Source organism: Vipera berus, assembly GCF_964194415.1.
Source record: "Vipera berus genome assembly, chromosome: 5".
NCBI classification, from domain to species: Eukaryota; Metazoa; Chordata; class Lepidosauria; order Squamata; family Viperidae; genus Vipera; species Vipera berus.
The window spans coordinates 62,984,624-63,001,116 of NC_138207.1; the positions used below are offsets into that span (position 1 = coordinate 62,984,624).

Genomic DNA, 16,493 nt, shown 5'->3' on the forward strand with positions numbered 1-16,493 from the left:
CAGGTTTTGAAGTTGCTGTTCGACACCCCTTTGCAAAATTGTTCAGCTTGGGTTATCAATACCAAGCTGATGCAACCAGGTCCCTTTCCTGCATAAATATATTCTTGTTTGGACCTGTTGCTACAGAAACATTTTTGATTTGGTGCCAGACCATAACAGTATTTTAGAAGGTTATCCTAGAATTTAAAATTCTCCAGAGTCATAAAAGTTGGAAAAAATTGGACATGATCAGTGTCGGTGATATGCTTCATTTATATATATATATGATTAGATATTGGCCAAGTTGGAAGAGAAAACGTTAGCTATACATATGTTACTACAAATGATATAAAACACTTCCGCACAGGAATTAGTATAACATTTAGCTGTGACTAAGCTGAATCTTAGCTTTAACAAATCCGATGACCACCACCCATCTATTCATATATGTTTGTGTGCTATTGTAAGGACATTTCTTAATTTGGAACATTACATTGTATGAAGCACATATCTACACTGATAGTTGGTGCCAAAACAATTTGGAAATACTTAATATTCCTTTTAGTGCACAATATTAACAGATGCTAATGGGAAAAAAAAGAATCTGATTACTTTAGTCATTATCAAATCCTTTTTTGGCAGCTGCTTTACTCAGTGCGAGAGGTCACTCTAACATCTGCATAATTTCATATATATGTTCCTTAAACAACTCATAGGCTTTTTGATGATTCAAGACTTCTTAAATGTGTTTTTTTTATCTTTTATTTTGCCAAAAATATTTTTATTCTTCCTTTTTTTTTCCTCCGAAACACGCCTTTTCCATGGAATAACATTAGCTCTGTGGGAGAAAAATGTTTATTTTTACAACAAATTTTTAAAGGCATGTGTGTGTGGTTGGGTGGCAACAGATTTCCTGACTCAAACTCAGCTGGAAGACTTGAGCTGGGATATCAATTGAATAAAAGTCCCCATAATGTTAGGATCAAAGCATACCACCATTTTGTGCTGCTTTGCTGACACACATAACTGGCTTGGAAAATATTGTTGCTGGAGATATAGATTGTGTACTATAGTAGTTGCCAGTGGCCACTTGAGGCTCTTATGCTGCAATACACCAAAGGAAATAATGGATCCTGTGGAAGGATGGAAATCCTCTGATCCTACCATAACTTTTTTCTAGAGCCTATCCTGTCAGATTCCTAAGGAATCAGGCTTAGCAGTACTTCCTCTTTCTTTTCTCTTGATAAAGAGACCACCATGGTTAAATGAACTGACAAACCAATAAGCAAAGTTGGGTTTTAGAAAGAAGGCCTTCTGAAAAGCTTGATGGACAAGCTATATATTAATTGAAAGCTCATAGTGAATTCAGAGGTTACCACTACTTGTATTGCATTTGAACTGGGCTTTATGAACACCCAAGGCTTACATTCTTGAGCCCAGAAATATAATTCCCATGTCATTATTAATTCTCATTGGCCCTTGGCTCAAATTTCACTCTTGTTACTATATGGCTGAAATCATTCAAGTTTTGTTTCAGGACTAGAAAAAACACATTTAGTTTCTGTGAAGCTTGAGTAGATTGCGAGAGGAAGGGAGACAAGGATGCAAACAAAAGGAAATGTTTCCTCAGCTGCTTATGCTACAGAGCATGAAATCTATGGCTGTTTAATGCAAAAAATAAATAAATTAGCAGTTTAGATGGTCACGAAAGAGCAAGGAAATTAATTTCATGCCTAAATATGTACCATTTCATTTTGTTAAATCGGGTTTTCAAATGGTGTAATGTGTGCCCACTAAAACATTACTTTGCCCCTCCCTCATATTGATAGATAGGATATTGAGCTTGGTGCCATGGTGTCTTCCCAAATCAGGTGACTACTTGCCTTCCAATTTTCAGATAAACTGAGAGGCTTTTTGATAAGCGAATTATACGTACAGCTATATTCAACTGTGTCAAAAAAATTATTGCAGATTTGTCTACAGCAGGGGTGTCAAACTCGACGTTTTTTCCCATTGCCAGCAATGGAGTGTGTGAGGTTTTGGCAAGACCTATCCAGCCTGTGGGCCGGCAGTTTGACACTCCTGGTCTACAGGTAGTCCTCAGCTTACAACAGTTCCATTTTGTGACCATTCAGTTACAATGGCAATGAAAAAAGTGATTTATGACTATTTTTCATCCCTATGACCATTGCAGCATCCTCATAGTCACATGATCAAAATTCAGAGGCTTGGCAACTGGCATGTATTTGTGACGGTTGCAGTGTCCCGGGGTCACCTTTTGCAACCTTCTGACAAGCAACATCAATGGAGGAGCCAGATTCACATAACAACCATTTTACTGACTTAACAACTGCAGTGATTCACTTAAAAACTGTGGCCAGAAAGATCATAAAGTGAGTCAAAATTCACTTAAAAACTGTCTCACTTAGAAATGTTGGGCTCAATTGTGGTCATAAGTCAAGGAGCACCTGTGCTTTCCATCTTGCTGGCAACTCCTGTCTAAATCTTTACATTTTCTGTAATTTATCTAAGTTACTGTTCTCCAGCCTTGTGTCCTCCAGCTCAGTTGGATTCAAAATGCAGATGCAGCAGATCATACGAAGCTCCCATAATCTAAAGTTACTCTGAGATACCACTGTCATTCACTCTGATGCTGGTAGTATTATGCTAGCAGAAGAAAAATCAGCTGCAGTGGTAACTAGGAAATGTGCATCTGAGCCAAGACAATTACATGTACTTCATTTAGAATAGGCATAAAAATTTGGGAAAGTTCTCTTCCAAAAATGTGGACATTCCACATAAATAAAATCATATTTTATTCTAGTTGGAAAGTAGGGACACTACAAAAGACACAATCACCCAATTATCGTTTGGTCTCAAGATCCATTTGTTCCATCTTTTACTCATTATGTTTCAAGGCAATGTAGCTCCTGGTTAACTGAATCATCACTTACTGCATTGTCCCCTGGTGACTCAACTCCAGTGGATAACAAGAAGACAATCGGATTGATCTAGCTTGCCTACGAGAACCTCTCTTAATAATGGAAAGAATGAGGCAAAAATAGGAGGGGGAAAAAACATATCTAGCCCCCTTCCACTTCTTCTGATTATGCCTTGGATTCAACGCTGACTTCTGGTGACTACTTAGACCAAGTCGCTGCAATTTTCTTGGCAAGATTTCAGAATTGATTGGTCATTGCCTGTTTCTTAGGGCTGGGAGAAGGATTGGCCAGCTCGCTTTGTACTAAGGTAGGACAAGAATTGGACTACTAGATGTACTTCTCAACTTAAGACCACAATTGGGACAGGAACTTTGGTCGCTAAGTGATGTGGTTGTTAAGTGATTTTATGACCTTTTTATTTATTTTATTTATTTATTTATTTTATTTTAATTCCATTTATATCCCGCCCTTCTCCAAAGACTCAGGGCGGCTTACAAGCTTAGCAGTAGCCTTCATTCTATGTATATGCCTGCTTATTAGGGCTTTCACACACACCCCAAGCGGCATTATTACAAAGTCAGCTTAATTGCCCCCAACAATCTGGGTCCTTTTTGCTGCAAGTATGAAGTGAATCATGCGGTCATTTAGCAAATCCAGTTTCCTCCATAGACTTTGCTTGTCGGACGCTGTCTGGGATGGTGGTGATCACGTGACCTGGGTTATTGCAACTGCCATGCTAGTTGCCAAGCACTCAAATTATGATCATGTGTTCATGGGGACACTGCAAAGAGTTGTAAGTGTGAGAACTGGTCACAAGTCACTTTTTTATTGCTGTCATAACTTTAAACTGTTGTTTGGTCTATCTGAAAAACCTGTACACTGAACTGGCTTCCTTCCTTACTCATTATAATGCTGCTAAAATTGTTAACTATATACAGCAAATGCTTTATTGTAATTCTGACATTATACTAATATTCTATCAACGTGATGCTTCTTTTGGCAGTTCTCAACATTTTTATGCAGACTAATATTAAGTTTAAAGAGAATGTGCTTCATCTCATTGTATAATTTTATGGAGTGCTTTGAGCTAATACGACCAATTTTAAAAATATGCTAAAGAAGGGATATATTCAAAAAATACAGTCCTACTAAATAGAGAGGCGCAATGAAAACATTCCCACCATTTCAGCAGCTGAATACATTTAACAATAGCATAACACAAGGAAAAAAATAGTGCTCAGTAGCAGTTACAGAATCAGAAAGCTTTATTTACACAGAGTAACAAGTAAATTCCTGAGACTGCGCTGCTCTATAGTGCAATAAAGTCATTTGAGAGAGTACAAATCAGCAGTTTTTTTAATTTTTCATGTCAGGGAACAGTCTTCACCAACATTAGATTTTGAACAAACACCAACTACAGAGCTGACTTTGTATATATGTCAATATGTTTGCATCTGTGCAATTACCATGAACAAAAACACACACATACATGTGTACGTGTGTATACACACCCACACCCACACCCACACCCCCACACACCCTTGGAGCTAAACATTGCTAGACTTCATGGATTTTCAAAGGCTTTTTGGCCATCATGTTCTGATTCATTGGTTCTCAGACACTGAAAATATAAAACGCTGAAAAAAATTGCTATAATTCTAAAAATATTCTCTAATCCTGTTTCAATAAGAAGTATTTAAAATGTATTTGTAATACAATTATTATTGGGGTAAAGAAACTATGCTACTTGTGAAAAGTTACAGTAAAATCCAGAGATACATCTAGTTCACCTTATTTTTTCTTCAGTGTGTAATTAAATATAACATTTTATGAAAACCAGTTCTAAATAGCAATGACTGTAGATCTACAATACATTCCCTATAAGAACATTCATCAGTGCTAATAGGACAAAACCCTTCCATAAAAGTTGCATTTAAAAACGGTTTTTTCTTTAAAAAAGGGGGGGAAATGATTGACATTTATTGCTGTTGTCATTACATTTCCACAGTACAGATTGATCCAGGTGCCAACTAAGATGTCGTCCGTCTCCCTGCTGATTTGAATGTACTGCTTAGCAAATAAAAATATTTGTTGCGATGGTAGCAAATGTTCACAAAAAAAGTCAATATACCTGATCAAAACCTGCTATATGAGCTAGTTCCAGTAAACTAACCAATCCGGCAGGAGCACAAGATTCCCCACTATAGGAATCCAATCAATTTTTTCAGTGGATATGACCAAGCATAGATGCAGCTGAACATTTTATTCAGAACAGCACACCCCTGTATGTTATCATCAAAAGTATTTCTGTAAACATAAGCTTATATTTCAGATGTTTACTTTTGTGTGAATGTACATACATGCACAGACGTCTCATCTATATATACACCCATACATACATGTACACGCATCCATACATTCCATAACATTTTGCTTCTATTTTTTTAAAAAAGAAGAAGTAAGGCTTTAAAAACCTAGTTTCAATACATAAATCATACAACACCAAACCCAATGCAATCCAATGAAACGCCACCTGGGATTAATCCTAGGCAAACAGTATATTGTAAGTATGCAGATGTGTTCACTGTAAGGCCATTTGCTAGTGAAGCATTATTGCTAAGGCAAAGAAAGTTTGCAGCTATATAAACTAAGCTACAGCTAGGAGAGTTGGGTTGTGGTCCTCTGGGGCCCTTTCCTACTCTGTGTACTTAGCTTCTCATAGGTTGCAGCCCTTTTTGTTTTTTTAGAAGCCCTTATATGCATAAAAACCCCAAATAAGAAAAGGCTGCCTCTATAGCACTAAAGACAAAGCAAACTGTCATTAATCAAGATGTATGTAGGTGAAAGCTGGTACACTATCTCAAAAAGTGTAAGGTTAATGGCATAAGATGTACTCTCTGTAGGCAAGCCCACATAAAAATGCTGTGATTAGCTATCATTACTTCCAAGTGAAAATGTTATAGCAAAGAACACGCTATATTTGTGCGCAGCAGACAGGCAACCATTTCTCTGAGGATAGGTAATGTTTAGTAAAAAAAAATCTATATATAATCCAAGATGGTGGAGAGAATTTTGATGGAACCATGTAATAAAATGGAAAATAAATCCAGTGGGTAGGATCCAGATTAAATGAAATGAAGACACCACTTACTGAAATTAATGAGATACCTTACAGCACAACCCTACACATTTACTCAGAAGTAAGTCACACCAAACTCACTTACTTTGATGTAAATATATATACAACCACAATCATGATATGGATCTGATCCAAAATTTGCAATTATTTTAACAGTACCACAGCAAAATGCTGCACGTTGTTATTTGCACAGAGTGCTTTTTTTTCAAAGAAAAAACTAGGAACAGCTACGCAGGTAACAAATATAGATCAATATGCTGTATCTGAAATAGTTAATAGCCTAAATAATAATCCATTTGACTGCCTATTACAATTTGCCATGTAGGAATTTTCAAGGTCTGCTCAACAGATCTCTGATGATACACATATAGCTTGAATATCAAATCTATTATTCAAATTTGCATTGAGTAAGCTCTTTTGGCCATAGCCACCTGATTGGTTGTCCAGATGTTATACAACCAAAACCTGCATCTAATAACGTGGTATGCATACATGCATATACCCTACAGACTGCACTCTGTTTATGTCAATAATTAAAGATGATTCATTTGCCACTGTAATTTTTTGCCCATAGTGATACCCAGGTGATAAACAACAGGCTTAGGTTGTCAGCATAAATGTATTTAATTATTACACTCAATAGAAATGTTACCTCTCTAGTAAGAGCTTGGATATCACTTGAACAAGGGCAAATTTTATAGCACTATGTGACTCTGGTTCTGTCCTCACTAATAGCTGCAAGCAACTTGTAGTTAAAATGAGTTTGCATGCCTCACACATATTTTTATTCTTTCTCATTTATCACAAAATACTGTACTATCCAACCCCTCTGCCATTCATTCCACCCACTCTTTCTCCAGGTCTTCCATGTAAGAAGAAATTCTCAAGAAGAAAATGTGATTCCTTGGAGTGGTGTTGCGAAGGGCAGCAGCAATAGCTTTGTGTTTAGGCTACAGAAGTTGGTCTCTCTAAAGCAAAACACCAAACTATCTTAATACTTTTGTAGCAGAGTAAAATTCAGGAAAAAGAAAAAAACCAAATCTTCTTTTGTGTGTGTAATTGCCAAGCATCTTCTTTCAGTGTGCCTTATAAGCTTTCATTTGATCAGGAAGGATTAACTTTAGCAGTCACATTACCTATGGAACTGAAGTCTGAAAGTGGAGAAATTTGCCTTGGAAAAATTGGTATTCTTAACAATTCAAAATTTGGCTTTGGCTTTGAGTCAGCTAGACGTATATACACCAAAGCACTCTTTTATCTTTACACCAGAAACTGGAGGAAGGACTGGAATATGGTTTTGTGAAAACCAAAACCTTGAGCAATTACAGAAGGTTGGTACAAGTACAATTTTAGGAGCTTTGTGCCCATGATGAATCCAAACACATTTTACATGAATGCAATGTACCCAACAGATTTTCTCAGAACTCCTAACATTCAACGTTCATAATAACATTGCTACATAATTAAAGCCACTACCTGATAAAATTTGTAGGGAAGGGTCAAAAGCAGCAAGAGGTTTTACAAGAGATACACAAGAGGAGGAAGACCTCCAGATCTGTCATGTTCCTGATAACCCACAGTGAGATCTAAAAATAACTAACTCAGCCCAAACTATAAAAACAAAATCTTAAGTCCAACTCAAATCTATGAAAACGTGCCCATTACGTTTCTGTTTGTGAAACAAGCAATGTATATTAACTTAGTTTGCAATCAACAGATTTTGCAAGCATGAAGAGAGTCTTTTCATAAAGACCACCAAGTTATTCCGTGGCACCAGAATGTAAATAGAATTCTTGCATAATACCATTTATTTTCACTTGCGTATCTGCATACGCATAAACATATGGCTTATATGTCATATAAGCTTCAGACAGAAAATAACAAAAATGAACATGTGAAGAAACAAAACCTACTGAATGAAGCTTAAATGAGCTAATGTAAAGCTTTAGCTTTGGTGAGATCTGTGATTTTAGATGCCATAAGCACTAATGCCATTATGGGAAAATGTAAAAATAGGATAGCATTTTTAAGAAATAATCTCTTCATTTTTTCTTTTATAAAGAAAGGACTGGTTTTCATTCATAAGTGAATAACTTGGCTGTGTCATTATGTGCTAAATTATAATTGTTGGTTGCTCAACGTAAGCAGTAAGAAGTGGAAGGGAAAATGTATTATTGTTATAGCAAAACCCAGAGCCTCTACCATCCACATAACTTAAACTATGGTTGCTGTAAATTCAGGGAATTATAATCACAATGTATTAGAGGATACTAAAGTGAGAAAGGCTATTTTAAAATATGTATTGAACATCATGGTGGTTAAACACATGTTCCAGCAATATAATGGAAAGTCAAGCAGAGCATTGAATAGATGCAGTCTAAAACTCTTCTCATTACCTACTGTGATCCATTTGTCTCTGTTTACATAGCTATATGATCAAGTTTCCTTAGAATGAAATATAAAATGCAAGAATCACTCAATTCACTAGGAAAGTTGAATTCCATTCTCCTTCATAATAAATCATGTTATTGTTTCATAATCTGCAAACTATGATTTGTGCTTACCAACCAAATAACAATTGTTAAGAGACAGGCTGATAATGGATTATAATCTTATTTTAGAGGAGAAATACCATTTTTGGCAGTTTAGATTTGCATGCTTTGACAATAAAGGTCTGTTTGCCTGTTACTAAAAGCATGGCTTGGCGTTATAATTGAATAAAATCTTCTGTTACTTTAGATATCTTGACAATCGAGTCAAAACTGCATCAAGCTTAGAAGAGTACATTTCTGTCACGTTGCTGTTATCCTGGATTTTATGAGCACAAAATTTAGCCTCCTGAATATCAAGACTTATTTTACAAAAGCCATACACGTACACACAAACATACTTGTGCATATTCAATTGTTTCTAGAAATAAACTAGATGTATTTTGAAAAAACAGAACCTGAAGCTGTGGCCGAGCAGAATTTCCAGTGTTTAGAAGACAGAACCCCGGTTCTGCTTGATTATTTGTTCCATCTTTTGAAGATGTATGCTAAAATGGTGAGTGAATTTGGGGACACTATATGTCATATGATTTAGTATGTCGCAGAACTGAAAGCCGAGAATGAAAACGGCAAAATCAGTGTGGACATAAAATGAAAGGGTGGGAAAATCTGTACATACCACAACAGGCAATGAATGATGACCTCTTTCTCACAAGACTTAATGTAACTAACATAAGGCCATGTAAACTGCTTCTGCAGTGAAAATCTAAACCTAAAGCTCATCATAAAAGCAAGACAGACCAAGCCCAAAATAAAACAGAGCCAGTCGCCCAGACAAGGATTTCTCAACTTTAAGATGCATGGACTTCAATCCCAGCATTGGAAAGTCTGGGAGGTAAAATCCACACTTCTTAAAGTTACTGAGATTGAGGAACATCGATCAAGACTTCGGGAGGTTATTAAAAAGGATGGGGAATATAAGAAAACTAATGGAGAGATCATTTAGAATCTACAGCTATGCTTCCTGGTGCTCTTAAACAGCAGTACCTGATGTGACATAAGTCAATGGAAATGCTGAATAATGCACTCAGAAGTGGGTTTCTTTTGGATGAATTTTCTTTTTCTCTTAGTTATATACATCCTTATCTTCCATGGTAGCAGTGGCAGAAAGTGACATATGTAAACAGATGCAAACCACTCAACAGTGCCATGTGTGCTCACTATTGTGCTACTGTCATTCACTGAAGCTAGAAGTAACAAATTACTGTATAGTCTATATTGCTTTTATCTTTTCACTTGATGAAAATACCTAAATACTGAGTAATGAATGAAAAAGAAGATTTATCTTTAATTTTTTTTCTACTGATGAATGCGATAGGCTATATACCAATGATATACTGTATATAAATTTAATTTCATTATTCATTGAAATTTCAAGAGTGCAAAAATGTTCTCAATATTTTACTTCTCCAGACAAAGCTTCTGTCCTCTTCTTGCCAGTAAATTAATAACAACAATGAACTAGAGGTCATGCATCAAAGTGTGCATCCAACCCATTAAATCTGATCCAGGGGAAAATGAGTAAGAGTGCATTGCAAATGATACTTGTGCATGTTTGATTTGGATAAGGAGGCCTCTTAAGAAGCACAGATCTCTTTTTACTAGTATGGATAAAAATCCATTGTGCTTTCTTTTCATAATGTTATTGGTATGCATATCTCTCTCTCTCTCTCTCTCTCTCTCTCTCTCTCTCTCTCTCTCTCTCTCTCTCTCTCTCTCTCTCTGTGTGTGTGTGTGTGTTTAGTAGACCATAACAAACTACTGTGATTCTGAGAATTGTGACTTTACATATATTATGAGAAATTTCATTTGTGAGATTTTGTAAGATCTATGAATAGGTGATCTAAAAACAACAACAGAAAATGAATTCAAATCATAACGCTAATCACCGCTTTTTGCTCCTTTGATAAGGACAGCTGAGGTGCAATTTATATCAGCCGACAGCAAAAAAGAAAAAGAAAAAGCTTATCTATATTACCAAATGCCATTCCCATCAGGAGATGGAGCTGCTGACTCTCTGGGCGGCAAATTAGCTTACTTTGGGAAAAAAAAATGACCAGGAGTTTTTGGTCTTTCCTTTCAAGTTTTGATATATCCACAGAGCTTTTTTTTTTAAAAAAAAAATAGGTTGATGTTATATTGGAAGTTTTCTCTATGAAGAGCTACAGTAGTTCTAATAACTCCCTCAAAAAAGCTAAACAAATTTTGGCAAAGCTTTTTGTTCTGGTTCACTTGCCAAGGAGAGGGAAAATGCAGATTTTCTTCCTCTGGTCTGCATTTACGTGTGTGAGTTTGCCACTGCTAAATGCCTTGGTGCAGGCAGAGCCTAGTTGTTTTCTATTTGCTCAATATCTAATTCACCACCCAACTGAAAGATGTTATCCCCACCAGTCCCCCTCCCCCTCCATGAGGAGTTCTCAACTTCTTTCCTACTATTCTCATCTTCTGCAGCACAGAAATCAGAGTCTTCACAGGAGAAATCTTCTTCCTGGTTAGGATGATGTTCTTCTGAATTTGAATGAGGCTCTGGCACAGGGGTGGAGGCCGGCGTCCTGCCAGGCATGACGTCCACGTTGGTGACCCATGTGTTATTGCTGCTGGTGACAAGGGAGAACTGGTTCTGCTGAGGGCAGTCATCGACTGTCGTGCTAAGACTGTTAAACGTTTGACAATTCTGAAAAAAAGATAAAAGAAAATGGACAACTGAATGTGCTGCAATCAATACATGAACATGAGTCTTTCCCTCTTAGAATTCGATTGTTTCTTCTATTGCATCATCATCTTATCATTTTAGGATGATTTCCAAAGCTTAGCTAAGATTTTTATTCATTGCCATAAGAAATATATACAGAACATGAGTGCTGCCAAGAAACCAGCCCTATCCCAGTTAGAGATATTAATTACATTTCACTGAAATTTTAGCAGACCTGATTGAAATTGATGGTGTAAATTCCCCACAGTAGTTCAGGCTTTATACTGGAAGGAAGAATTTTACTTCCCTAATCCTGGACTTCAGTGAAAACATTTTATTGCATGATTCTTAGACTGCAATCTTTAGGTCATGGGATAGATCAACATTGCTCATCTCCCAAACACAGGAACTAGATCTGAACTTCAGAGGAGGAAGAACATGATCAAGTTGCTTGTTTTGCCTTCCTGTCAGCCTCCAGAAATGTTCAAGAACTTAAACAGTGGCCAGGCAGGATCTAAATACTTTAGATCCAAAAGACCGGATATATTCTCTTCTGTTTGCAAAGAGGTACGGTGATTATTTTTTAAAACAGGGATTAAAATAAAAACCATAGGTCAGCACTGCTTTCTTACTTTCCTTTCCTTTTTCTTTTTGGGCCTGCAAGTAGCCAGATAGATAATTTAGCTCAATTTATAGGAAAGGCCTAGAACCATTCATTAGAAACCATCTATGGTTGTGGATTAAATTCATGCATTGAGAAGATACAGGGTCACAAATTTCTACTTCTGAGTCGCTGTCGTTCTGTTTTGTTTTGTTTTTTAAAAAAGAAACGGCTTGCCCTGTTTATAGCTTTACAAATCAGAAAAACCACATTTGCAAGTTTCCTTCCCCATCCTTGAAATCCACAAACCAAGTTTGCCCATACTGAAAGGTTTCCTAGAGTTTGGGGGAAGGGATGGTTCTGTTGGGAAGGAGGCGCTATGACTTTGTTGCAGATGTAAGTTTATTAGCAGAGGAAGCATTTGTTCATCATGAGGTCCCAGCCTCTGACACGGTTCTTTGAGTTCCAGTTACCTGGTAACTACCAAAAAGCATTCAGTTTGCAAACAGTGCTGCAAATGAAGTGGTTTAGCTCTCACAATGGCATTTTTCACTCCTCTCTGCTCCGAAGCAATTGTGTCAACACCTGTTCTCTTGTGTGCCAGGATTAAAGGTGTATACTGTACTACCTTGCACTGAAAAGGTTTTTTTCTTCCAGTTTTTAAATTGCAGAACAAGTGTTCTGTTGATTAGGCCATTATTGGAGAAGCACCTAACTAATTAGTTGGTTAGCCTGAACCATTGTATAACTGCTGTGACTAGATGAGAGGGAGAGCGCAATTCTGCTGGAGCTTTTGAAATCACACAGCACTGCCTTCAACTGCAATCGACAGGCTGCCAGTTTTATCCAGAGAAGCCTGAGGTGATGTTCCAAAGTTCATTAGAGACAAAAGATAATATCCCCACTGAATTCTGCACCCGTTTGCAAAATTTAAGTGACAAGCAGATGATTTGCCCATTCCTGGGGTGCTAACCTCAAGGCCAGTTCCCAGGCACAAGTTCGAACAGCTTGTGGTTTTATTGTAATTATCAAATATTATTGTAATTATCAAATATTAGGAGAGGGCAGGGCAGAGAGTTTGGGTAGGCACTGAGTAAACTTGAAGCTATGGGAACGGATCTTTTGCAAAAAAAAAAAAACATCTCCAAAGAGGAGAGATACCAAGTCAGGTAGCAAACAGTATTTCCCATTGTAACTTATTGTTTCAAGGTCATGCAACCTCTGAAAAAAAGTGCTCTGGGAACAGCCTGTGCAGTCGCTACCCACCTCAATCTCCCTTTTAAAAGCCATCTTGCTAACTAACTTTCCTGCACTAATGTGAACAACCATCTAGCTCTTCTTCCTTCATCTATTGTTCTGCACTATAAAAAGTTGGTTGGAAATCTGCATCAACATGCAGCAAACTGGATTCCTGGTTGCACAGAGTGGGAGCACAGCTTCCCTTTTACTGAGTTTATTGCTGCAATAACATACTGCCTTTAAATAAAGACGTTCACATAGCCATATGAGAAGGGAACGAAAATGAGGACTGGACTGGTCAGAAATCAATTGATGCATACTTGACTAGACCCTGGGTACTTGATCAGCAAGGTTTCCCGCTTCCAAACTGATTTAACAATTGCAGCGTACGTGTTCTCCACTATATCATCAAAAGGTGTTTCAGAGGCAAATCAGGAATGGAACATTTTGAGTTCTAAGTAATAAATAAATAAATAAATAAATCTGAGTTTTAAAATCTTTAGTTCAGTGTGCATGTCTTTTCTACTTTTTAGATGTTCAAGAATTTTATTTAAAAAATTATCCCCCAAATCTGAATTTTTCCCCCCTTTTTTGAAATACGGAATCAACAATAGAGTAATGTTACAAAGGATAAGAAAAAGATGAAGAGATGCTACAGGCAAGAGAAAGCGAGAGACATTGTATATTGATTGAAGACACGATAACATGCAGTCTTTGATGTGTCATACTGTATGCTTCTTCAATATAAAAAGAAGCAGAAAATAGAGCTTGCTTTCTTATGCAGAAAGAACAACCCAACGTGGGGAAATTTATCTATGCCAAAGCTATTTAACTCTGCAGCATGTGGATAAGGCAGGTGTTTTCTCTCTGCAACTTTAATGTTCCTCCTTCCCCATGTGCTTATTTTATACTGACATGGGAAATAGTGAAAGTTCCATTATTACTGATCCTCTCTGGATTTAACACAAATGGAAAATGGATTATTAGATAGCAACAACAGGCTCCCAAAAGGAAATTATGGTTACACTTTGATCCTCCTATTATATAAAAACAGGATTATCCTGTGATTATTAAGTCTTGTTTCCCATGAAGTAGAAGCAAATACTTTCTGTTCATTAAGTGATCCCAGATATTGGAACTTAAAGGCATAAAGGACTATTACAATGAGTAATACTTGACTAGATGAGCCAATGACATGAAATTATGCCTAGCAATTTCATAAGGGTAAAACTGACGATTCACACTTTGGATGTGATATATAAAGTTTGGCATTGCCAGGGAAACATAGCAGAATCATTTCATCCAAACAGGGAAAACTGGGGGACAGATATTCTAGCAGCAGCCTGGTGCCTGCCACCGTAGGTTAGCTAATCTTTATATAGACAGATGCAGAGAAAAATACTTCAGTGTAAGAGGGGAGAAAAAGTGCTGACACATCATCTATCAAAATGAGTCTCTACACAAAGATCTAGATTCCATGGCTTGTTTGCTTGGCCCAGCATTCCTTAAATTCCAGAGTTGATTTCATTCTCAGCTGACTACTTGTGAATAAGCATTACATGTTGCCCCTGAGAAAAAGGTTTGGTTTATCTGTACACACAAGACTAATATCCTGCAAACATGCCTCGTCATGCCAATACAAGCCTTACCTTGGCATCTCCTGTATGCATTAGTTTGAAAAGACTGAGAATGTTATTTAAAAAAAAACTTGGTTTGGTGGTATTTTCTGTTTATGTGCAGTAGCTTTCTTTCAGCATGTATTTTTTTAGCATTCTGAAACCAGGATTTTTGACTGAGGGGCTACCTCACTAGGAGACTTAAAATGTTGGGTTTGCAGCCAAACTTTCAGTTGATTGGCCAGATTAAAATCAAATATGCTCAAGAAATTCAACACCAAAATAAAAGTTCCTTTTCTGATTACAAGGAAGGATATCTTTATTTATTTTATTTATTTATTTAATTAAATTTTTATACCGCCCTTCTCCCGAAGGACTCAGGGCGGTGAACAGGGCATATCTTAAAACTACAAAAGTACAAAAGTTAAAAAAGAATTAAATTATTGCCCACAATAAAAACAATAAAATATATATATAAATATTAAAACCCTAAGTAATTCCCCATCAGGCCAGGCCAGCTTGTTCAAATAAATGGGTCTTTAACCCGCGCCGGAAGGAGCGGAGATCCGGTGCCATCCGGAGCTCAACCAGCAGCTGATTCCACAAAGCCGGAGCGCCCACAGAGAAGGCCCTCCCCCTGGGGGCCACCAGTCGACATTCTCTGACTGGAGGCACCCTGAGGAGGCCCTCCTCTCTGTGGGAACGCACGGGGCGGAGGGGAGTCGACGCTGGCAGCAGGTGGTCCCCGAGGTATTCCGGACCCATGCCATGTAAGGACTTGAAAACCATCACTAAGACCTTGAACCTCACCCGGAAGACAACTGGTAACCAATGCAGCTCGCGGAGCAAAGGTGTAACATGGGAGTACCGGGAAACTCCCAAGACAACTCTCGCGGCCGCATTCTGCACCAGTTGGAGCCTCCGAGTGGTCTTCAAGGGAAGCCCCATCTTCCCATGCATATCTTTGTACAACACTGAAGAAAAAAATGCAGTGTTAGTTGGATTTTTTTTACTCATTTTTTTAAAAAGATAAAAATCATCACATTGAACCAGACCAAATGATCACATATGTACCTGGGAGAACTTACTGCCGCAATAACTGATTTCCAAATAATCACTAATAAACATGGATTGTAAGCAAGGAAAATCACAGTGAGAGCTTCAACTCTTGTAATGAAATGTAACAGAGGCCATCTTTTCCCCAACTCCCAGGCTGCCTGATACTAACTGAGGATTTTAGAATTTGGTCTAATAAATCAAGGAAGGCACTAGGTTAGAGAAAGCTAATACAGGGAACTTAGGGTAACTATTTTAATACATATCTATAACAGAACTGCTTGTATTTTGGAAAATATATCAACTGGGACTATGAGGTAGTGAGTAAATTATCTTGACTTTACCACTGTAACTGTGTGAAGTGTATGCTGCATTTTTAGTTACTATACAATAAATATATCGAATATTAGTTTTCAAACTATTTCTTGGGCTCAGCTGTCTTTATAAGCCATATAGTCAGAAACCTTCAAGTCCTGTACACTTTTTCATAACTGCCTAAAATATAGAATCCCTAAGCAACTCTTCTAGAAGAATTATTAATTAGATTTCTCCCCCACGCTGGATATTGCAAAAGTTTCCTTGTTACCAGCTCTAAACAATATCAGTCTTACCAATTAATCTATTATCACCTGCCATTTACTATTTTTCTAAAATGTTTTTTTCACAGAGCTGGAAAAAAA

At 37.3% G+C, this 16,493-nt stretch overlaps 1 protein-coding gene across 2 annotated transcripts in view; it reads right to left on the reverse strand.

The window, feature by feature from the left end:
* Positions 1–4,168: 4,168 nt before the first annotated feature.
* FAM53B (family with sequence similarity 53 member B) overlaps positions 4,169–16,493 on the reverse strand; it is a 132,439-nt gene continuing 120,114 nt past the window's right edge. For both annotated transcript variants that reach the window (XM_081328483.1, XM_081328482.1), the window contains exon 6: positions 4,169–11,283. In XM_081328483.1, coding sequence (XP_081184609.1) covers positions 10,936–11,283 — 348 coding nt within the window. In that variant the 3' untranslated portion in view covers positions 4,169–10,935. The remainder of the gene's footprint in view (positions 11,284–16,493) is intronic.